The 24,891-nt window shown below is 41.6% G+C and overlaps 1 protein-coding gene and 1 long non-coding RNA gene across 4 annotated transcripts in view; one reads left to right on the top strand and one right to left on the bottom strand.

Moving 5' to 3' along the window:
* CARMIL1 (capping protein regulator and myosin 1 linker 1) overlaps window positions 1–24,891 on the bottom strand; it is a 325,537-nt gene that overhangs the window by 1,141 nt on the left and 299,505 nt on the right. The window contains exons 32-37 of one of the 3 annotated variants that reach the window (XM_061195770.1): window positions 21,002–21,114; window positions 15,456–15,891; window positions 11,712–11,793; window positions 9,787–9,990; window positions 8,435–8,575; window positions 5,767–5,916 (exon numbers count right to left, since the gene is read on the bottom strand). In XM_061195770.1, coding sequence (XP_061051753.1) covers window positions 5,767–5,916; window positions 8,435–8,575; window positions 9,787–9,990; window positions 11,712–11,793; window positions 15,456–15,891; window positions 21,002–21,114 — 1,126 coding nt within the window. The remainder of the gene's footprint in view (window positions 1–5,766; window positions 5,917–8,434; window positions 8,576–9,786; window positions 9,991–11,711; window positions 11,794–15,455; window positions 15,892–21,001; window positions 21,115–24,891) is intronic. The other 2 variants (XM_061195771.1, XM_061195772.1) reach the window with 2 other exon arrangements.
* On the top strand, window positions 422–15,145 carry LOC133094978 (uncharacterized). The gene is made up of 4 exons (XR_009701541.1): window positions 422–595; window positions 1,838–1,912; window positions 8,999–9,147; window positions 15,091–15,145. It is a non-coding gene; the product is annotated as an uncharacterized LOC133094978 (long non-coding RNA).

Here is a 24,891-nt window from a genome sequence, read left to right as displayed (position 1 = left end):
CATTTCAAGACTCTAGACAGAAATTAAAAACAAACCAACAAAACACAACAGAAAACAAAAAAACCCCAGTCTATGAGAGGGTGAGCCTCTCATAGATGTGGTTGACCATCTGAGGGCAAGGACCCCAGGAGGTGAGGGTGTGGGTGGGAGCGAAGGGAGAGGCCAGGAAGGAGGAGCACTGAAGCCACTCTGCCCCAGGTGACCTCCTCAGTCATAGCTGCCCCCTCATGCAGCACAGAGCCCTGAGGTGGACCATTTAGGGTTGGCCATCCCCGCTTCGGGGACGGGATATAAGCAGAGGCCCCAGTAATCCTTGTCAGGGTTTTCTATGTCTTAGAAAACCTCAGTTTCACTCGCTAGGAAATGAATAAAGTCTTGTAGAAATGAATTAATACTGCCTATATTCAATCCTCTAGGAACCAGCCTCCAGGTAAAAGAACTGCCATTTTTGTTGCCTGTTCTGATCACGTATAAATATGAAGGATCTGCTGTGTCTCTACAAAGCAATGATGAGAGAACCATCACCGGACTGAGGCTTTGTGATGTGTCCTGCCAGGCGCTCTGTTTTATCATTGCTACTCTTCACAGCTACGGGGTAGGTTCCATAAAACTTGGAATCGGGATTTAAACCAAATCTTTCTCCAAAGCCCATGTTCTTTCCAACTAGATCATAGCTTCACTGCTACTATACCTTGGGAAAGGTTTAGATGCCACACCCCAGCATGGCTGTTAAGGGTTATTAAATATTACTCACCAAATCTATTGTAGAGACACCACTTAAGCTAAAAATACCAAACCCATGCACTTTGTGTGGCTTGAAAGAGTACAGCTACCTCACTACTCAGAAGTTTAAATGATCCAACCAGGAACATAGTCCTGGAAAAGCAAGAGGATTCATTTGATGCTTCTAATCATTTTGATGTTAGCATTATGCTAAAAAACTCATCTTGGCTACTTAAATGTTTACTCTGCTAAAGAATGGTGTTTCAGGAAGTGAAAGCTCATGAAACCTAATAGTCAAAATGCAAACATAATAAAGTACTTCTCCTGCCACTCCTGCTGTCAGGGCCAGAGTCTGACCTCTAGACAATAAAAAATTTAAGTTTAGTTAATTACATTAAATTGAAATTACTCAATTCTGAAAAGGATAAACTTTCAAATCTCACCATACAAGTAAGTAATTTTTTTAAATTTTTTGACTTCTTTTTACCCAACAGCTTTGAGCAAATTCTCAGATGGAGGGGAAAAGCAATGAATAAATGTTATATATTGATTTTTATATTTTAGCTTGAATTGGGTAAAAAAATTAAATGTGTTTGTTTGGTCGTTTGAAAGTTGTTAACAAGCCAGGTTTTGGAAAAGTAAATAATTTTCTATAAATAGTTTGCCCTTTATCACAAAGCCAATTTGATAGTATTCAATAATACTCAAAGTATTTAAGTTCTCAACTTGTGTGTGTATTATGAACAGGAGTTAATAGAGAAAATTTATAATATTTTCATCTTGAAATACTGTGTAATAAATAATCTAACCTCAAAGTAGAGCATTACTAGTGAAAACTGCTAGAAAATTTTATTCATTCATTTTAAAACTAAAATAAGTATTACTCAAAAATTTCCAACACTACAAGTTCTAAGGAAGAAATAAGTATGGTGATACATTGCTCATTTGTCTTCAGAGCAAACATATTCGCTTTCTTTCTTAGATTAAAACTCTTCATCCTTCCCAATATTTTAGGCTTCCTCGAAATCCCAGGTCTAATTAATGTTACATGATATGACATCAGACTACTCTAAAAATGGAGAAATTCATGCAATCAAATATGTTTCTGTCACAGATAAAAACCCGAGAACCCTGGACCAGGACTAAGCAAAACTGAGAGAAGTCTAACACAGGAATCTTCCTGCAAAAAGTAAGACTGTCCTTTAGCCTCCATCCAAGTGACACTAGTTTTTGAGTCCTCCAGGGATGGGGGGTGGGCAGGGGGCAAGTTAAGAGGCTGGTTTGAGTTGGTAACATAGACCCGACCTGGTACCAGTCATGAAAGCAAAAATTTTAATTTGTCCGACCTAGTCACTGAGAGGAATAATAACATGCTCTTTCTGGGGGGCTGTCAAAGCAGTTCACTAGGGTGGTGCCATTATCTAAAAATTTATTCTAAAAATATTCACTTTCATTGATTTAACTCTACCAATTGTGAATGTGACAATGAGTCTAGTACCAGGCTGACATTTTCTCTGTATCATAGGTAGGCACCTTTCTTGGATAGGAAAACTGAGGCATGGTGAGATCAAGGAACTAGTTGCACAACTAACCGGTTTGAGTTTGGAAGCCAAAGCGCTCACTATTAGTCCGGATCACTAGTGCAAACAACTTTGTAGGGGGAATGTTCTTTGTCAAGTTTGTTTTCCAGCCTTTAGGCAGCATTATTTGATTGCATGTGATTAGGATGTTAATTACAATTATATTGAAGTAGGTTCAATATTTCTGAATTTAGACTCTACTAATTCAGAGGAATCTTAGGCAGCCTGCTTTAATGTGTGAATTCTTACATAAAAGAAGTGTAGTAAAACAATCTAATTTTTTTTAATACCATATAAAGTCAAGCATTAAAGTGCTGGAGCATCTCTATATATGTGTCTATACACATATTTATTACCATTCCAGGTACCATTAAAATTATAAAAAAGATACTTGAGTAAGTAAACAGGCAATTTATTCAACACAGACACTCCATGTATATTCATATCCTGTCTACAGTGGTGATAACTGGCACAGAGAGGCTCAAATGTGAAATCTGTCATTCTTGAAGATGATCTGATTTTGCATATATATATATATGCAAATACATATATATGCTAATTTTAAAGCTTCTGAAATGTGCATATAAATTCAGAATTAGAGATTCATATAAAAATTTGAGCTTTTCTTCATTTTAAGCTCCACTGACCTCCATATTTCCCAGGAGAAAACATTATGATGACCTTAAAATAATACTCAGTAGTCGGCCCTGGTTTTTTAATACTTTCTGGCAAGGGCCCAAAGTGCCAACCAACCATTAAATTTCATTTGAAGAATTCACATAGGGGTAGTAGAACCCAGATCTGGTGAAAAATGGGGAACACAGCACTGGCTTACAGATGATAAGCCACACCCAAATATTTGTTGGCTATAGGTTGAATTATGGAAGAAGCAAGTGATATATATAAAAGGAATCTCAGAATAAGATGGCCTGTACAAATAGGATACATTACAATGCATATAAAACCAAAACCGACTATTTTCTTCACGAAAATAGGACATACTCTAATGAAAACATCACAGCTTATGATTAAACGTAGAGAGGAAATGATATGAAATTCATATCACTCGATGCAGTTACAAGTACTTCCAGGAAAAGAAAGTAAGCATTTTACCTGTCACATCAATATTAAAATAGCCACGCAATTAAAACATAATCATGATAAAGATAGGTAGCGTGCTTTGAGAACAATAGCCTCTGTTTCACGGATACATGATTTAGGAAAATAAGAAAGCTATTTTAGCATAAACAAAGCTGTTCTTAAAACACTTAAAGAGAAGTACACACCGTGGTTTAATAGAATTGCTCTGCTGAATGCTATTTGTTAACCAGGAAACTATTCAGAAAGACTGCTACGCAGTTCTCAGGGGTGAAGACAAGTGCTGGGAATCGGCACTAACAAAACAGGATTAAAATATTATACATAAAATTACTTTAATTGAAGCTCCTGTAAAAATTACATTTTTGGTTTCCTGTCCATAGTTCAAGAAATCAAGGCAGCAAAGCAAATCAAGATGGTCCTACATAATTCCATCAAATTTTGATGCAGCCCATCACAATGAGAATTTTAAGCCGAAGAGGTCATGAAAAAATCAGAGAGACACAGAATTTCTTGCCTTTCTAGGATTTGGCTTATCTCTGGCTGATCCATGTGGTACTGGCGGGCGGGCTCCTCCTCTGTGTTGTATAAAGTGCTCTAGTGGCCTCTTGAAGAAGGAACATTACTTTGTATCAAGGGTGCTTTGTTACTAACAAGTGATATAAGTCAACTGATGCAATAGTTCAAATGTAAATTTCCAAAAATCTAGAAGCATCTATGTAACCTTGGGTGTCCTTATCCAAAGAGGCACTATATAGAGATAGAGCTTCTGATTTAATATACTCTAAGAATTAATTCTCTCTCTTCAGAAAATAAGTGTCTTAGGTGTTCATTTATGTAATTTTTCTGTGACTTGAAGACAACAGATTTTCTTAGAAAATCTCTTGCAGGGAAAAGAGTTATTGTAATCGTGTGTCTATGAACACACCTAACACAAAGGAAGTACTTTAAAAGTGAAGGACCAAGTTGGTTGGTTTCCTCTAGGGCAAGTGCTACTCGGCCCAAACAGAATGCTCCATGCGTATCTACAGACTACGGACATCGCTGTATGTGGTAGGCATGTCCTTAACTCCACCCTGTCATGTGGCCAGTGTGTGCCGGGCCACCAGGCAAGTCAGAGTACGTGGCTCATCCAACAGTGCTGGCCAAGAAGGCTGATTCCAAATGCTGTTGCTCGTGGGGGGCTGGTAGATGCTTTCTTTGTTGTTTTTGTGTTTAAATCTGTCGAGGAAAGTCCTCAAAGACAGTAGTTCCTACCTGAGAAATCATAACTCACTGGGCTACTAAGCTCTAAGGTGGGAGACGTTTATCATCATCAATAATCAAGTGCTAAAGTTTGAGAATGATTTAGCCTTTTAAAATAAAGGGAAATTATCCCTATTATAAGGTCACTTCCAGTGCCCTGCCCTCTCGAGGGATGTGGGGTTATGGCTAGACTGCGGGGCTGTGGGCACTTTATCCCTGGAGCCAAGACACTCATATGTTAATCTCTGATAAAGTTTTACAGAAAGAAAAAAAGCCTTCTTCTAAGGGAAAAAGTCCCTTAAGGAAATTTCACATACCAGAATATTTTATATTCTTTTTCTTTTATGATACTAAAATTTCCTTTAAAAGACTTTTCAAGTCATATTTATAAAACGTTATTAACCAGGGAGATGATGAATAGTCATAGAAAAGCCATTTCCTCTCTGAATCAGCAGTGCTTGTTCTAAAATTTCCCATTGGAGATGAAAGCTGATTTAAAATCCGTCTCCTTTTTCTCTCCTGGGACTGTCCTCACCTGAAAATAACTTTACAGAATTTACTACAGTGTCAAATGGCAGACGGAAGTCATTGAGTAACTGCTGTAAAATAGTAAAAATTGTTCCTAGAGGCTGAAAAGTTAATTGGTACTTTTCCTTTCTTACTAGAGGGTCATAAAATGTCCGCTAAAAGATCATGTGCATCCTTCCCTAAAAGAGTGTAAGGTAAGGTGTTAGACCAACATTCTCTAAAGGATAAACTGTGCTACTCTAAGAATTTCTGACCCCATCCCAGTTGAAATCTAAGACAAGAGAGAGAATAGGAGACATGACCCTGAATATAAAAATAAACCTCCACGATCACAGAAATTTGAAAGGACAAGTCACCATACTCGAAAGTAACTTGATCCTCCACATAAGAATTTCTAAATTTAGATTTTTAAGTCAATACTTTTTGCCACCAATGGAAGGACCATCCTGTTGCCATTCAGAAAAAAAAAAACCAGTTTATGAATAATCCCTGACCCAGTCCCAGGATAGAAGTTACTCAATTAAAGTTTGTTTTTGTTAGTGCCAGTTCATAAGCTTTGGGACAGTGAGGGATGATAATTGAAGACTCTAACCATTTGTTGGCTGTGACTTCCTGTGCCCAATTGCATTCACTTCCTCTTCTGCAATGGTGGAGTACAGTTTTGAAGGTCTTTTCCCTCTACTGGAAGGCTTGCCACTGTCATGATCTGAATGCCTTTTGTAATAATCTCCTCTTTGCACTACTAAGGAAAAGGGATTCATTTTACCCTTTGTAGTAGCAAATAACATCATGTTGACATTAATATTAAAAAATATTAATATATAAAACTTAAATATCAGCTTACCCACCCCACTTAAGATTCAAGGAACCTCCAGTGTTGGTCCTGAACAGATACACCATTATCTACAGAATTCAACAGCCAACATTATGGCAATGTCGTGCAAAATGAGGTGAGCGCTGAGTCTGCCCCCAAAAGATACTAATAAAAAGGCCCCCGCATTACCATTTCGATTCCAAGATGGATTAACGAAAGTCACATTCACTATGGAATAATCCAGAAGAATCACAGCCATTTACCTGTTTCAGAAATGAGTTGGGCACGCTAGTCCAAAGGGAGGCACAGAACAAGGAAATGAAGTAACCAGCATGAATAATGTACAAGAAAATAGGAATGAGCACAGCAGGAACATTTTTCTAAAGAAAAAGAGAGGGCTCACAAGCGGCTCCCATTCCTGGGCCAGCTTAGTGGACAAGCTGAAAAATAAACTGAAGTCAAAATATTACCACCTCAGACATTTACAGACCGTGCTCAGACCTCACATAGATTTTCAGTCCAATTTCAGTATCAAGCGACACCATCAGAATGATCTCGGTGATTAACTTATCCTGGATGCCAGAGGGGGAAGCAATGGTTTCCCCAGCTCTACAGTCTTTAGCTGGAAAGATGGGGTCGCAAACCATCCACAGTATTTGCTGTTGGGGGGAGTAAGGAAGGGAATCAAACATCCATCCCTGAAGCTATGAAATGTTTGAGAAGCAACTCATTCATTCCTAAGTTCCTGGGGAAAGAACACCTGAATTTTTCAAAGCACCAGTGGGCACACGAGCAGCATCCAGTATTTCACCCACTTCGTTAACTAGAGGCTCCATGGTATGTGCTGTTACTCATGAGGCTGGTGGGTGACTCTAGGCCTTGTCTGATCATATAGCCAGGCATCTTAGAAAACATCATTTTTCAAAAATGTTAAGCAATTATTTCTTGTTCAACCTTCTCCCCCTTTCTTTTTAATCCTTCCATATTTCCAATGGCTTTTTGATGAGATGAGCATTCCTACATACCCCTACCACCCCTCCATGCCTCCCCATTTCTCTCCAACAAAATTCTCTCAGGCATTTTCAAAGCTTCCTTATAAGTAAAGACGCAGTCAGCAGTTGCAGAAAGAAGGGCAAATGAGGGGTGGGGCTGTGTGGTGTGAGCGGGCCTATCAGGGACACTCGCTGGCTCCAGTCTCTCTGACCTGGCACCACCAAAGTTTCCTCTTCCTACACCAAAACTTCCAAAGGCCGTGGCTGTAATACCAAGCCCTGTATTTATTGATTACCCCGTGTGAAATGACTATAGGTGTCAGCCCTTGTTCATGGCTTTAGTTTCTCTGACAGAAGTGGTTTGTCAGCTTTGGTCAAAAACCCCACCTTTTTAAATTTATAGCCAATAGGTGAGTGAAGCTTGTACCCACCAAGTAAATCTGCAGAATGGAGATGAGAAAGCAGTCTGTGTTATTTTTTATTCGACTCCCAATTAACAAAGACAGTACTCACAAACACTTTCTATTAACTTCAACCCAAGACCATCATGAATAAAAGAAAATGGCCCAAAGGAGGAAGATGTCAGAGCGGTCAAAGAATTCTAAAGCATCAAACAATAAAAGAAAACCAAGCAACTCCAAACCACGCTGAGAGCTATCTGGACATGGGTGACGATGGCTCTAGAATTTCTTTATAGGTGGTGCTTAGAGATGGCAATTACATTACACTTTATAAAGGACAGAACCCCAAAGGCAACTGTGCATTGAACAGAATGGGAGGAGTGGGGGAAAGACCTGGTGGGGTGCAGAAGACACCCCAAACACACCTCGCCTCCACTGATACCGACATTTGATCTGATTCTGGGAGATGAGATTCAAGTCCCGGGACTACCTTGTTCTGCTCCCACCTCAGCAAATTTGAAGGAACACACTGGTGCCATGATGCCCTGCATCCATGCAGATGACACACTTCTGAGAATGAGGATCATCTGACCTCACGACTGAGCGAGCTAACAAGCCACAGGGTCTCCCAGGCCTGTGTGAGCCGCTCCTGAACCATAGCAACGGTGACTGACAACCAGGGGAGCTCTTCTGAGCAACGATGGGACCTAGAAACCTACAGGTAGCACCAAATGAGTCACAAAACAATGTGTGTGCACTTCTGATACACTGGGAGTCAGTTCAGGAGCATCTAGAGATTATTATTACAAAGATCTTCAGGCTGAGTGTCTCAGTTACGCTTTTATTCCCTGTATATGGTCCTTCTTTAAGACCCAGTGTCACCAACAATGTTGAATCAAGTTTCTGAACAAAACTGCACTGGTTCCAAAGTTTAATCCAAGGGACGCTGGGCTGACCGACAAACTCTAGGATATAAGTTGAGTCCAAGATTAATTCCTTCCCCTTGAAATGACTCTCCTTGGGGAGAGCTCACTCAGAGAAAAAATGTCTTACCTTCCCGGGAAAACGTCCTGGGACTGGGCTGTGGGCTGCCCTGGCTCTCTCTCTCCTTGTCCGAAGGAACCTTTTTCAGGACAGGCGGAAGAAGAGCGACTTTAGGGGAACCCGGGCTGGATGGAGAGTCTGGGATGTCCTCTGTGGAGACACAAAGACATGAATCAACCTGTCCCACAAACTGGATTCCTAAAGCATAAGCTGGGTTAATCTTTAAAAACAAATGACTAATAATCTTTTTAAAAGCAGCAGAGAATTCTTCTGGCCAAAAACTAGCTTCATAGCTCAGTGAACAAACAATAGAGAGAAAAATAATGAAAACTTACGAAGAGTTAAAATCTGCAGATGTGAATCTATCTTGCAGATAGAATTTCAATTTCAGAATTTCAGTGAGCTGGTATTTGAAAATTAGACTGTAAGTGAACTAAATACTCCCTCTGCCTCAAACACAAAGGCTATTTGATTTTCTTAAAATAGGTGATAGTTATAACCCATTGCCTTTACCTGTTGTCAAATCCAGTAAAGTGGTCACCATATGTATATAACATATATTTGCGCTTTCAGGAGTGGAGGTGCATGTACCTACATACACATACTGAGATCAGTAAGAATAACTTAGAATCATGGACTTTGAGAAGCAGAAAGGACTGTGGTGAGCACTGTACAACTGGAGAGACTGAACGACCTGCTACGCTAAAAAGATGGCAAAATAGGTAGGATTAGAACTCTTGTCTCTTAATTCTAAAGGCTGTCCTGTTTCAGTCTAATTGAAAGGATTAACTGCATTGCACTCCTTTCTCTGCTCTATCACCAGCAGAGTAATTCTCAGTTTGGTGTGTGTGGGGGCTGGGGTGTGGTATACACAGACGGTGGGGCTGTGTGCCCATGACATGTTATTTACAAAAACAGGCCCCCAGTTTGCCGAGCCCTGTTCTAAACCCTAAATATTTCACAGGATATGGGATTAAAAACACAGCAACTTATGTGTTCTCTATTTGTGGCCCTCATCCTTAAACTGTGGCCTTCTGAAGGGTCGGAGAACCAGGACACAGCTTTCAGAAAGCTACACCGAGCCCTGTCAAGGGGTCAGCACCCCACGAGGCTGCTTTATCCATCCTGCCTCCGAGCCGTAGCCCTGGGCGCAAGGACAGTCCCTGAGTGGGTGACCTCAGCGCTGAATGAAGGCACCCTTCAGCCTCTGTCACTCTGGCAGGTTTCTCACGGCCCCTCCCGCACACACGCCCCCCTCCACGTTCACCAGCCGCCCTGGAAACCAGCTGTGGAGGCCCGGTCCTGCCGCCCTGGGAAGCCGCCCGGTCATGGTGTCACTTCCTCACCAGCAAAACCCTTACCAGGCCGCGAGGCGGTTCTCGGTTTCTGCGGGATGGTGGGCCGCACCGACAGGCCGGGTTTGGGGGACTGCAGGAGGGGCTTCGGGCTGGTGGGCCTGCTGGAAAAGCTCCGGGACCTGGAGCCCGCCTCCACCTTGAGCTCTGCTTTGGTGTTCTTTTCTGGTGTTCCCAAACCGAAGCGGTTCTCTGGATGCACTTTAGGCACTTTTAAAATGAAAATGAGTACAAAAAGCACTTTACTGTAAAAACCAAAGGTGAAAGAAACCAGTCCTTTGAAGGCAGAAGTCTGGTGCAAACTGCTATAATGGTTTCTTGTCATTTCTCATCAGATACTTTATTTAATTGAAGTATAGTTGACTTACAATATTATATTAGTTTCATGTGTACAACATAGTGACTCAATACTTTTATAGATTATACTCCATGTTATTATAAAATATTGGCTATATTCCCTGTGCTGTACATTACAGCCCTGTATCTTAGTTGTCTTGTGCCTAGCCGTCTATACCTCTTAATCCCTAATCTTGCCCCTCCTCCCACCCCTCACCCCGCTGGTAACCACCAGTTTGTTTTCTGTATCTGTCATCAAAGATATTTTAGAACAGGAACATGCTATTCTAGCATGTTTTTAGAATCAAAACACGCTGGTGGAAGACAAAAATTCTTGCTAGAAAAGTGGTGAATTTGGTGGTGCTCTTCCGATCACCCTTGACTATTCCAGAGATGACAAGCCTCATATTTAATAGGGTATATGTCCATACGAGTGTATGGGGGGAGAGCAGGCCTCAATCCATCTGAAGCCGTCAGATCTTCCTTAGATCTGGCACAAGGTACAGGTCTAACCAACTGCAGGTGCCTCCGTTCTGGAGGACAGTCAGTTAGGGGTCTGGCTGCAGGTCCTGGGAGAGGAGTGCTGTGCTGATGCCCAGAACCTCAAGTCTAGTGAGAACCACTCCAGGAGCATCAGCTCATGCCCCGCCTCCACAGCTTCTGCTGCCTTAATTATCCAGATAACCGGCAGAAATAAGCCAGTTGAATATGAGTTTTAGTCCAACTCTTACCTTATGAAGATGCTAAAGCCAAACACAAGAACGTCAAACAGTAAAATGAGGTAATTTCTGCACAATTTACAAGTTACTCTCCAGTTTGCATCTAAAGTATCTCACTCTCTTTCTGCACCTGAAAAGTCCGAGGGTCAAAGGAAATCAGATATTCAGGAATATTCAAGTTGAAAGAAAAGAGCATCCCCTCATGTCAGTTAAAAGGGCCTCCTCCCATATACCATGTATGGCGTATTTTTAAAAACATCAGTAAAACAGAAACAGATTCATAGATACAGAAAACAAGCAGGTGGATTCTAGAGAAGAAATGGGTAGAGGGATGAGTGAAATTAGGTGAGGGAGATTAAGAGGTATAAACTTCCAGGGACAAAATAAATGAGACACAGGGATGAAATGTACAGCATGGGGAATATAGTCAGTGATTTTGGCATAACTTTGTACAGTGACAGATGGTACTTGACTTATCATGGTGATCATTTTGTAATAGAAATATCAAATCACGGTGGTGTGCACCTGGAACTAACACAGTGTTGTAGGTCAATTATACTTCCATAATTAATTAATTTAATTTAATTAATTCATCAGCCATGTCCCCTCTCCAAATGCCCACAGTTTAGGAGTTCTTCTCAATGAAGTCTCTTCCCTTTGGGAAACAGGGAAAGGTGCCCTGCCCAGGTGCCAGGCTACTATGGTGGGAGGTGTCGGGCAGGTGAAGGGCTGTGGTCTTTTAGGTGAAAGCTGAGAACATGTAACACAGAGGCCCATCCTTGCTCTCCATCTTTATTTGCCTTCTGTCAATCACATTTGACGCATGGAATCAGAACGTGTTTTTCTTAAGGGGGTAACGGCAATGGCCTGACTTACCTGCCCCACCTCCATCCAACCGTTCTGTGCTGCTCAAGGCCAGGCTGGAAGAATCCTGGGAGATGGCATCATTTCCAAGTTTCTAAAAAATTCAAGTGCCCCGCCCCAAAAGTGCATAGTTTTTTAAAGTGTAAGAAAAAGAACAAAGCAGATAATAACTGGCAACAAATAATGGCTCCTTAACTCTACTGTCATTACACTGACTGTGTCCGACCTCCCCATCTCCCTGAGGCTCTGCTGCTGGGACAAAACCATGAGAGACACGCTCTGTTCTGTGTTTACAATCAGGGCTCTGGGGTCCAAAGTGCGGCCAGTTCCTCAGGATGCTCCCCATGGACAGAGGGGCGGGGCCAGAGGGAGCCAGTGGGCGGGCGTGGTGACATCTCCTGTTTTTCTGATTGAACACCTAGGCGGGCTCTGCAGCCCCTGATGCTCCACGTGATGGGGGCACTGATACTCTAATTGTGTCCAGGACCCTCTCCAGATTGGGTTCCACTGATCTAAAAGCAGTGGAAACCTTCCCAACCTCAGTGTACAAAATAGGTAGGAAGGGGCCTGAAATGGGCAGGGTCTTCCTTGCCACTGAGGCAGAAGCACAAGACACACATCTATAGTTTAGGAGGCAAGTATAAATAGGTCTGAATTAATTTTTTTTAAATCTGCAGGTGGGAGGAGTTTATGATGGCAAAGACAAGGAAGGTGAGATGGCCAGGGAGGAATCAGCCTCTGCTTTATGGGGCAGAAAGTCCACAAGAGCGTGAGGCATTTAGATACAAAAAAGATATGAAGAAAAAAAAAGGCTAGCGTTTGCTCAATGATACCCGAGAACCCTACTGGCAGAGATGACCCACATCTGCCTCCCGTCTAAAAAACAAAAAATAAGAGGGGCGGGTGGACCAGGAGGCACGATGATTCCTAAGCCAGTTCGAGCTTCAGCCTGCCGGTTCCTGCTCAACTCACGCTTCTGACAAACCTAAAAAGCAAATATCTGCTGCCAGTTCCGAGCTTTAAATTGTTTCCGATGATACAAGAGAGATGATCTGAAACACAGTTGAGATCTGCCTCGTTACAATCTGCCACAGCCGTGCATCCGCCGGGAGCGCCAGCTGTGTCAGGAGGGAGCGGGAAGCATGGTAGGAGTGCCGAGGAATTTCTCAGCGAGCCTATGGAAGTTACACTTTCACTAGTGGTGGTTACTGAGCAGGTCTCAGAGGAAGTGTGTACACAAGTACCACAGCAAGAACGGCACGTTATTTGACATCATTATGGAAAAGTGACCCCAAGGAAGGGAAGCCCCGTGCCAGGGGCAGCACGTGGAGCCCTCTGAGCCCGGACGCAGGTCCGCAGGGCCAGGAGCTAGCCATGAACTGCCAGCCAAAACCAGCAGGGGGCGCTTTAGTCCGCCCCCACCTCCCCGCAGCTGTCTAGAGGCTGGGCCAAACCGGTCCTCAAATGCAGAGTGCCTGACCTAGCCTTTTATAGCTTCTTAGAAGGCAGGGGCGTGGGTATCCAAGCTCAGATGAAAATGATAAAGTGGAGTATTTAAACAGGGCCAGGAATGAAGAGGAGTTAAATTTGTGCCCTGAGCGCCTTGCTTAAGGAGAAACTGCCTTTTAGGCTCATGCGAGTGCAGGGCTGGCATCTGAGAGTAAGGGCCTCCTTAAATTTTATACCCTGGGCACCTCATTTGCCTACATTTAAAATCTAATCCTAGGAGTTGTTTTCACTTTTTCCTTCCAGGCTTTCTGAGGTAGTTATAAATCCCCAAAATGACTGTGTGGAATGAGGATGAAATAACCTGATGTCAGTTGTCTCTGAGTGCAGGCAGCTGACGAGGTGGCCCCAGAAGAAAAGATATGGCCGCTAAGCTTTCAATACCTGTTACTCTCCTTTGTTAATAAATAATAAACACCATACTTTCATTTTCACAGTTCTTTCTGTGAAAATATATGTATTTTTTAAATAAATACATATATTAAAAGTAAGTAGTGTAAAGAGAATTACTCCAGAGGAAAGTGAAGGCTATATATATACATACACACACATATATATAATATATATATATATATATATATATATATATATATTTTTTATCATAGTATATTCACTTCTGGTGCTTATGTTGCTAACTTTATAGGGAACACAGTCATGGAATTTTAGGGGAAAATATTCTAAAACTAATTTTCAAAACACGTTCTCATTATTTTATAGTTCTGATAGAACACCCTTGACTGGTTCCAATTTTAAATACTAAGGATTTTTATTCTTGTTTTAATAGACACTAGATGGTGCTCAAAGATCATTAGTATGAGTCTTGAACAAATTAAACCATAAGAATCTTGTCACTTGGAGCCAATTTATCGAATCCAAAGCACCTGGAAAAAAACCCTCCAGCACTTCTCATCTTTCTACCAAAAGGCAGCTATTCATCCATGGAAACAGTGATAAAAATAAACCGCTCATTAGTGAAAACAGCACATGCCTTGTTGTAAGGAAAGTCTATGAAACAGGTTGAAATTTAAACATTTCCTTGGGTGTCTGACTCACCAATGATGTGTTCACAGTGTTCAGAATTCTGAGCAGTGAAGGCCACAACATGCCTCCCATGTTAACAGAGTATAGTTTTAGCTCAACCCTTCTCTGCGGGCTAGTGAGTGAGTGAGGAGGGATCCGTAACTAGAAAATTGCTAGATAACGATGGTGCTGGTGGAAGAACTACGGTGAACAGCTGTAAAATCGTGGGGGGTGCAGGATTTAAAGAAAAAATAATCAGTTGTTTAGAAGTAATATAAAACAGCCCTGCATGTCCTGGTAAACAGTTAACCATTTACTTTCTGAAAATCAAGGGTTCATTGGGATGAACTATTTTATTCTGATTCAAATAAAAATCGACGTGCAATTTTCCTTTCATTGGAGAACCCAGTTTTACAAACATAAAAGGGCTCAGGATAGCGCATAGAAACCAAAACCTGGGTTAAACATATTGATCTTAGTGATCACAATAAGGATACAATCCTCAAGTAGCTGCAGGAAAAAATAGAGGTAAAGGAGAAAAAAAATAAATACACAACTTATATTTTAAAAAGAAGTTCAAAAATAAGTAATGCATTAAGTCAGATTTTGGGGGGACTCAGCAATTTTTAAATGATAAAGTGCTTCTTCGTAGCAATAGACAACATATCTCAATGGTCAAGTATTCAATTAATTCTAACAGAATACTTTGACTTTTAAACCTGGAATTTAGCAAGGAACTTTCAGGTTTGGAAAAGGACATAAATTCTGAAATAACTGAAAAATAGATCTCCCTTGATATAACTAGAATCTGGTTTCAATAATTTTATTTGCCTCTGTCAGCTTTCCTATCTCCAATCACCCTCAGGTCTCCATTTGGATTCAACAGACAGTCCTTCCCCGGAGTGGAGCACGTCCCTGGCACAGCTGTCACATGTTTCTGTGACACGCACAGGAGCACCTGAGCAGGTGAGACAAGGCCCGTGGACCTTCAGCCACTGCCTGACCTTCCCAGGCTGAGGCTCTCCGGGAGAGCGTGACCCTCATGCCAGCGGGAAAACATGGGAAGACCAGGCCCTCTGGTCTGTGTTCCGGGTTCTTTAGGAAAAAGTCGTGTTTTCGGATTTTTATTGAACCCACAGGTTATTTTTCTGTACCTGTCTTGCCCATAAAAACCGAGTGGAGACAAAAACGACAAAGGCAACCAAGTCAAAACAGACCCTCCTCCCTTACCTTCAGCGAGCAAGCAGCCTTGGCTTTCATCTCCTGCTTGGCCTTCATCTCCGCCAGCAGCCCGCTGCCCATCATTTGGACCCTGTACCTTCGCCCTCCTTGGGGGCTGCCCTTGCCGTCACTCCGGTCCACCTTCCCCACGTCTTCCCCTTGACTTTCTTCTAGGGAGTCAGGTGTTTTGATCTCCTCTACCCGATCAGCACTGCCATTGTGCTCGGCTGGCTTCGTGTCCTTCCTGGGGGTGTCCACAGCTGGACTTCTGACTCCTGCCTTTGGAGGGGAGAGTTCTTCTGTCATCAAGACTGTTGGTGACCGCTCAGGTTTGGTCCGGGGTTTGATTAAGTTGAGAAAGCCACTTTTCCGAAAGTCTCGCTTTTTCTTCTCGTCTCCTCCTTCACTAAGCTCGTGGGACTCTAAGCCTCTTGCTGACCCTCTCCTGTGATTCAAAAGAACAAATCCTGTTGGGTTTACTGTAATTAAAGCTCCAGCAAGAATCAGTCAAAATCAAAATAGGGAGATTGCTGCTTATACAGCAACCATTCTGAAGCATTTAAAAAAAAGTTGACTTTGGAAATAGAAAGGAATGTTGAATATCATCATATCCACACAAATCAACAATGGGAATGTGATGTGACTGGGAGGACTGAGAGCAGAGGTGAGTTTATGTTTAAATGCTGTATGTAGTCAAGTGCCTCTCCACTCGCAAGAACTTCCAGAAAAGGTGGCTCCACCCAAGACATAGGTGGGCAACGGACTGCCTTATTTACTTTGGCGGGCGCTGGAAAGGGCCAGATTTCCCCTTAAGCCCCTAAAATCCTTCCAGGGTCGTTAGATAACATCTGAGATCCCACCCTAAGTGCTCAAACCAAGATCCGGATCCCTGCTTAAATGTAATACCACTGAAAGAGGCAACAACATGAAAAAGCAGACAGTAAGCTTTGGTAGAGGTCTGTCAGGAAATGGATGGGGAGAAAGTGTAAAATGATATGGGTTGAGTGGGAGGTATCATCACTGCCTTTCACTTAAAGCTGGAAGGATGAATACCCGTTTAGCTCCCCTGAGTCCCCGGGAAAATCCCAGTAAGGGATTGAAAAAAAAAAAAGGCATAAGCCCCAGAGGGGAGAAAAGGCAAAAACGACAGTTTGGAAGCCAAAATAGTTAGGAGTGAAAACTGACTTAATCTGGGAAAGCTGACCTCTAAAACATTAGTAGGGGAGGCCCTGAAGCAAATGGATTTCAGGTGAAGGGGAGCAAAATGTGCCACCCCAAAATATGCCTCTTTGGCACAGGATTATTTGAGGCTGATTATTTTTAAGGAACAGCAGACACAGGAGAAGCTCTGAAAACAGAGTAGTTACCCTTTTGTAAGAGAAATTTACATTTCTAAGGAAAATCTCCATTTGTAAGGGTGTATTCCTTTCAGTACCAGGAAAAATAGAATCACTAAATCCGTAGAAATTTATCAATGGAGAAGGCAGGGACTTAAACCTGCATAACGACCTTACCCTTGTTTATCTGGTTCAGGATAACCTCCCCAAACTGTCCCCAACCCCATCTTTCTTCTGTCTTTAGCTGAAGATGGTATTTAAGGTGGTAGTGTGGGCCATTTCAGGGAATTATTGTTTTCCTTGGGATCTCCCATGTATACAGGGGGTATACATGTTAATAAACTCCATGAAACAAGAAAAATAGAAAAATGTGATAGCATAAGTGGAAGACTCCAGGTTGGAAGATAAGACTGAGAAAATCGCACAGAAAGTTGATGGGGGGAGGCTAAGAAAAAGAATGAAAAAATAGAAACAGTAAAAAAAAAAAAACAAACAAAAAACTAGTGGATTAATAGAGGAAACAATAATGGGAGTTTAAGAAAAAGAATATAGAGAAAAAGGAAGCAAAGAAATTATAAAAGAAATAATTCACGAAAAACGCCAGAACCAAACAATATAAATTTCCAGATTGAAATGGCTCATTAGTGCCTAGCAAATGGGTTTCAGCAGAACAAAATCAAAAAACCCACACAGAGGATATCATCATAAAATGTCAATATATCAGGAGCAGAAAGAAGATCCCAAATGCTTCCTGAGAAGAGGAAAAAAAGAACAAGCCACAAACAAAGGATCAGGACTCAAGATGACATTGGATTCTTAGAGCAACACCAGAAGCTTGAGGATAATGGGACCAGGTTTTCAAAATTCTAAAGAAAAATGGATTCCAATCTAGAGTTCTATACCTAGTCACACTCTTAAGCAAAATGCAAGACATACGCATTTCAGAAACTCACTTCCCGTGCTTCCTTTCTCAGCAAGCAACCCGAGGAGGTGCTGCACCAAACAAGAGAGTGAAGTAAGGAAGATGACGACCAGGCCAAAGGAAACAGGAAGGACACAGGAATGAGTGAGGGGAGGCCCCCAGCAGACAGTGAAGGGACATCCCAGGAGGACAGCAGGGGATGAGGCCTACAGGTCACCCTGGGGCTATCAGACAGCAGTGAAGGATGTGCCCAGGAAGATGAAACTGAGAAGACTTGAGGAAATTTATACCTTTACTGGAGACTTAGGAGATATGTCAGAGATAGGAGTACAGAAAACTAAGCAAATGCCAAAGGAGACGATTGTTAACTCCAGGGAAAATAAAAAGTTGTATAGCAGATGAACCTATTTGCAAAGCAGAAATAGAGACACAGACATAGAGAACAAATGTATGGACACCATGGAGGGGAAAGGGGGGGCGGCTGGGATGAATTGGGAGATTGGGATTGACATATATACACACTACTATGTATAAAATAGATAACTAATGAGAACCTACTGCCTAGCACAGGGAACTTTACTCAATGCTCTGTGGTGACCTAAATGGGAAGGAAATCCAAAAATATGGGGATATATGTATACGTATAGCTGATTCAGTCTGCTGTACAGCAGAAACTAACACAACATTGTATAGCAACTATACCCTAATAAAAATTTTTAAAACGTTGTATAGGAAAGGAAATGTAATCATACCATACTGTATAACTCAGCTGTGAACATTTACATGCTTATAATGAAGTAAACATTAAACACTGATGTAACCAACAGTTATGACCTAACTAAATAAGATGGCAGGAAGAGGAAAATGTGTGTGTATGTGTATGAGTTTGCCTGCATGCATTTGGTGGACAGAAGGGTCAGACTGTATAAGAGCTAAAGTATCATCCTCTATATAGTAAGAAGCCACCAGTTATGGTTACTATTTAAAACTGAAAAATAAGAAATAGCAACAACAACAAAAAAGTTAAGAAATATGGAAGCAAAATCAAAAGTAAACAGCTAAAGGAACAGGAATTAATTGCCTCTGGGGAATAGGGAAAGAAACAGCCCCCCGCGTTTTTTTGTTAATAAAAAGCCTTGAAGAACATCTGACATTTTAAACTATGAGGAGCATGTGCAACTTTGATTTTCAGACTTCCTTCATACAACCTGATGGTCTGACCTGTGCCTAGACGTCTACGTAACAAACTGACAATGGTCTGTTTTTATATAACAAAATAAAACAAATCACAGCTTTTAGTAGATTCCATCATTATTTGACAAAAAATGATGTACCTAGTTCTATGTGTGCACTTGGACATGAAGAGAATCCTCCTAGAGCAGTATCTTTGTAGAAAGTGGGTTTTACACCTTATAAAGTTTGCCCAACTTTCATTCAGAGCCTATTAAAAAGGAGGCAGCTTTAAGGGCAGAGGACATCACACTGGCAGTGACACCACAGATGATCTAGATCTAACGCGCACAGATCTCTCCACTAACTCAATTTCCAAAGTTTGGGAAGAGAGCCTACAATATTATCTGTTTATACAGATACAGGCCAAGACTGTCTTGATTCATTCAACCAGTAGTGACTGAGGGCAGATGATACATTATGGGCTGTGTCAGACACTGAAGTTATAATGAAAAATAAGACCCAGGCATTGTTTGTGAAGAACAGCATTCTTTGGGAAGAAAAGACTTGAAAGCCAGTCATTAAGAAGGATTTTCCCGTTTGGCTCAGTTTATGTTGGTATTGCTTGAATCTTCTGTGCTGAGAATATGTCCATCTATTCCCCACGCTGTAAAAAAATTAAAAACCAAACAAACTCTGGAAGGATTATGTTGCCCTAACAGATGTGTGCAGAGGATGAAAAAAAAGGGGGGGGGGTTGACTCAGCACTAGAGAAAGAGCAATTAATTTGGGGGGTTGGGGGGTGGGAGGTGGGGGAGGAATAGTCAGGGCTTTCCCCTGACTAGAATAAATGACATTTATTTTGAATAAATGACATTTACATTGGATCTTGAAGGAGAGGAGAATAGAATTTTCCCTAGTATGCCAAGCTTCAAGTGTCAAAGAAGACAAATAATTGGGTCCTAAAGCTTATAACATTAGTTAGGTTATACTGGTATGGACACAAAAATTTAACTTATTCCCACCTCGCCATCCTGCTAAGGCAAGATAAGGCACATCAATCTATAGAACAGACTAGCTTCTTCCTTCCCGGTGCCTGGCCTGTTCACCCTCAGCTTATCAGGATGGTTAAATTTGTTCTTGAATTTGATATCTCAAGGTGAAGAATACTTCACAGACACAAATCCATATTCAGAGAGTACTTGGGGATGGATCTGCATATAGTTGGGGATAAAGTAACTTGGTATAAGTCATGCTTAAAGGTTGGAGTGTTTCAAGTTAAGCTCTTAATAAAAGTACTACTGAATTGTCTTCTACGGAAACTCCATGTTGTTAATAAGAAAATACAGAGAAAACTTTTTAGAGGCTAACTCTGAAGCCTCTTCACTAATTCTGTTGTCATTTTGACACTGTCTGTTAAAGCTGTGCCATTTAGCAATGATGTAGGGCCCCCAGATACATCAAATTATGAACGTGAGGAATTTTAAAATACAGCTGACCCTTGAACAACGAGGGGGTTAATTCACATATAACTTAGAGTAGGTCCTCAGTATCCAAGTTTGTCCACATCCACAGATCAACCAACCACAGCCTGTGTAGTACTGTAGTATTTACTGTTGAAAAAAATCCACAAATAAGTGGACCCGTGCCGTTTAAACCTGCATTGTTCAAGGGTCCACTGTAAGTAACTTCAGCCTGCCAACGCCCACTGTCCTAGATATACCCAGGTGAATGTGATGATGCCCTAAAAAAAATACCTTGGGGAGGTACATTTTGTGGTCTGATTTAGAAAAGTACAGTGGTTCTTCAACTTGAGTGTGCCTCAGTATACCCTGGAGGGCTTATTAAAACACTGGCTGCTGGGCCCCACCTCTAGCTTCTGATTCAGTAGGTCTGGGGTAGAGGTTTGAGAATTTGCATTTCTAATAAGTCCCCAGTTGATAGTGATGTTGCTGACCTGAAGATCACATTTGCAAACCACCAGAACAGTAAATCCCCCGTAAAGTGTGTCTATGTTATATATTTATATGAAATAAGAGCCTTAGTACATACTAAGTTTAATTGTAATTGTTAGTAATTTAAATATGAATTAAATAATATGATTAGTGAAATGACTCTGAACTCACTTGGAATCCATTTTGGTCACCTTCTTGGTGAAAAATTCATCTACACCTTCATCCACTCTCCCCATAAGACCATTCTGTTCACCATCTTGGGAGACTAGGCTGGTAGCACAGCCCTGCAAACCAAACAGGTGTGATATTAATTTACATTCAACTTAATTCGGCAAACATGTATTGCTAGATTCAAGGCACTGTGATAAAGGCCATGGGAAGGACAAGACTGACTGACCATAGGGCCCTTATATTCTACTGGAATAGAAGTCACATTACAACTGTAACAAGGGTAGAAAGAAACAAAAGTGAGAAATGCACGGTAAACACAAAGCCTGCTGGAGGATTAAGGCTGACTGCTGTCTCAGAAGCAGCTTGGAACCTAGCAGGCTATGAAGAGTCATGTGTTCCTGAAGCAGAGGAAGGCATTGCGGGCATATTGGTAAGGGAAGAGAGAATGCATGAGAAAATGATACATACACTAAGTTTTGAGAACAGTAATAATTCCAGTGGCCGGGGCCTGAGGTTTAGGGATAGAGTTAACTGCTGAGTATTAACCCTAGCAGATACTAAAAATGGCCACTCCAAACACCCACCACCACCACCACCACCACCTGCTTTCTTTCTTGCTTGCTGGAAGAACCCTGATTTCAAGATGGAATACTTATCTAAACAAGTCAAATACATTAATCTCCTTGTCTGTGACTGGTAGGCATGGGCATGTGATACAGTTCTGGTCAGTGAGTTACAAGGGGGCTCATGGGCAGGTTTTCCTGCAGAGGAAGGGATGCATTTTTTTCTGCATGGTTGTGGGAGAGAGGATGTGATGTCTGAGCTGCAGCAGCCACCTGGAGTTCAAGAGGAAGCAGACCTGAGGAAAAAATCCACCACGCAGAGGATGAAAGAGCAGAACAGTGGAAACCACCTGGGTGCTTATGCTGTGCTGAATAAACCAGTCCTGGATCCCGAGACTTCTGGATTTCTTGTTAAGTAAGAAAATAAGTATTTCTCATGATTTAAGTCATTTTTAATTCAGTACCTCTCATTATCTCTAGTTGAATGAATACTTCCCAACTAATAATACAAGGACTGACAGTGAACAACCTTGAATCCTATGCTAAGTGCGGAATTTACTTTGTAGGTGAGAGGGAGCCCCAAAGAAATGCCATGGCCCAACCTGTATTTTGGTCAGATGATTCTGGGGCAGCATGAAGGATATACTAGAGAAGCCAGGGATTATAACTAGGAAAATCTGTTCAGGAACACAAACGAAAGACTTCTGTGATTGTTTAGTCTAATCTGGAGGAGATGAGGAACTAAGTACTAGGGAAATGAGAAGAAAAAGAAAGACGTTGTTGCCCAAGATGAGGTTGAACTTTCCAGGCTGGGTGAATGGGAGCATCGTTCTAGGGAACATAGTTCAAAGATCCGACTTGGGGAAAAAGATGATGAGTCCAATTTCAGACAGTGTTATTTGAGGTGCTGTGGAAATCCAGGGGCAGGTGTCGAAAGCTTGAGTCTCAGGACAGAAGCTGGTGAGAAGGTATATGGAAATTATTCATCAATCTAGCATTTCTCTTTGAATGGACAACTCATGGTGAACTCAGTAACATGCTTGGTTTGTGTTTGCAATAGTGTATTAATATGTCACACAGATAGGCTGTGGGCCATTGAGAAAGGACATGTATCTTGCCCATTCTGTTGGGCAGAGGACAAATTCCCATGTGGTTGCGATATCTGGGCGGGATGTCTTGCCACAGAGCGGTGGGAAAGTTCCTTTCTGTAATCTTGATTTGCAAGTCTCAAGTTGCCTCTGGGGGAACCTGGCTCTTGTCTGCACAAGCACTGTTTAAAGAAAAGACCCATCATTTGCTTTAAACAATCATTCACTGGCAACGTCCACTATAAAAATGAGCTGTGTGTTTGAGTTCACATTTGTGAAATGCTGAAAAGTGAGCAGATAATAGGTAATAGACCAAGAACCCTGTGAAATGTGAATAATGAAAACAATTAGACCTTTCCTCTGAATGGCGATTTATAGTGGAGCAAGGCTTTCTTGTGAATTTCAAGAGAGCAGAGAATCAGCCAAGTTCGAGAATTCAGTTATGGAGAGAAAGCAGCTCACTGAATAACTTCTGTTTTAATTACAAAAGACAAAGTAGCACAGAACTTGCTTGGATTGTCATTTTTCCTTTTGTAAAAGAATGGAATCTCTACAGTAATAATAGCTCCCTAAGTTTGTACAGTGCTCGATAGTTTACTATTTCATCTTCACACCTACCCTTTGAACCGAAAAGGAAAGATAGCTTTATCCTAGGTTTTGGTTAGTACCAGATCAAACCATGGCTCAGAGGGTGAGGGGTGCCCACACAGGTCACCTGACGGATGGATGAGAAGGATGTAACCCCAGGACACGTGGTCCTAACACGGGGCTTCCTTCCAGGGCGCCCTCGCTTGCCCTCAGAGGCTGCCTCTCAAATTCCTCTTCCCGTTTTGAGGGGGAAAAAAAAAGTTTTACTAGTATAATTTCTCCTTTCAGCCCTTTTCTTTTTTGCCTGCTTTGAAACAATTCACAGCTAGCATAAAAGGTCTCTGGGGACATGAAGAACAATCAATGGATTTCAGAGATGGAGGCACACAGGGCTCAACAAAGCAATCTGGTTTCCTGTCCTGTAGGACAGGCCAGTTTTTAGGGCTGGACAGGACCTTAGAGACCCCACCCACCACCCTGGGTCCAACCCTGTCATTTTAGAGATAAAGAGACTGGGAGTAGAGAGATTAAGAGAAGTCCAGGATCACTGGGAGACCTTGAGCGAGATGCAGCTTAAAATGCATCTGTTAAAAGCAAGAGGTGTCAGCAGCCTGTAAGAAAAGCAGCAGAGAAGCTGAAGACTAAAATGACATGCGGTTTGTCAGGAGAGTTCAAAACCAAACACACATGCTGTTTTAGCTCAATATCCAGCAAAAGGAAAGGAAAGGAAAGGAAAGGACATACAGACATCGGAAGTTCTCAAAATTCCGTTTGATTTTGGTCTTTAATGTCAAGGAGGATAAATTTCAGACTAGAAAAGGGGAGCGGAGCTATTGGAAAGGGAGAGCAGAAACCTTAGCCCTGAGCTAGTTGGAACCGACTGCACCTGTGCTCAGAAGCAGGTTTTTGCAAATAAAATCAGAAATTGCTGTTAGTATCTGAGAAATAAAGAAGGTAGATTTCACACCTCTGGTGTACAAGTAAATGCTAATAGGATAATTTGTGAATGCTTAGAAGATAAGCCGGTGATTATGAAGACTAAAGATGATCAGACCACCCTCCGTTCTCCTCTTCCTGGATTATTAAGACGATTGCCCCAGGACAGCACTGTCGGGGATGCACCTGGATTTTGACAAGGCAGCTGCCAAATCTCTCCTGTCTCCACAGGCGGGGGGAGAGAGCTGGGCAGGAAGGAAGGAAGGACGATTAGGTACATTAGGGACTCTGAGCAAAAAAAAACCCTTAGAGTGCTAATTAGTGAGCTGAATAATCTTGAAATTTTACATGCATACATTAGACAGTAAGAAACATGGAAAATTAAGAGCCAAGCAATCAAGCCAGGAAAAAAGGAATCCAAGAGGAAGTAAAAGAAACAAAATATAATAAAAAAAATAATAAGACAAAAATTAATGAACTTGAGAGGACTAGTAAAGCTAATTCTTTGAAAAAGACTAGTAAACGAGACCTTGCAAAATTAGGAGAGAGGAATTAAGATATATTAGAAATGGAAAAATGGGACACAGCTACTGATACAGAAGAGATTAAAATCGCAAAAGAATTCTATAAACAACTAAATGAACTATTAGACTAAGTGGACAATATCCTAGAAAAATAGAAATTACCAAAGTGGTCTCAAGGAGAATTAGGTAAT

This window comes from Eubalaena glacialis, chromosome 7, assembly GCF_028564815.1.
Source record: "Eubalaena glacialis isolate mEubGla1 chromosome 7, mEubGla1.1.hap2.+ XY, whole genome shotgun sequence".
Lineage (NCBI taxonomy): Eukaryota > Metazoa > Chordata > Mammalia > Artiodactyla > Balaenidae > Eubalaena > Eubalaena glacialis.
Note: the sequence above shows the minus strand (reverse complement) of the source record. Positions and strands in the feature narration are given on the sequence as shown.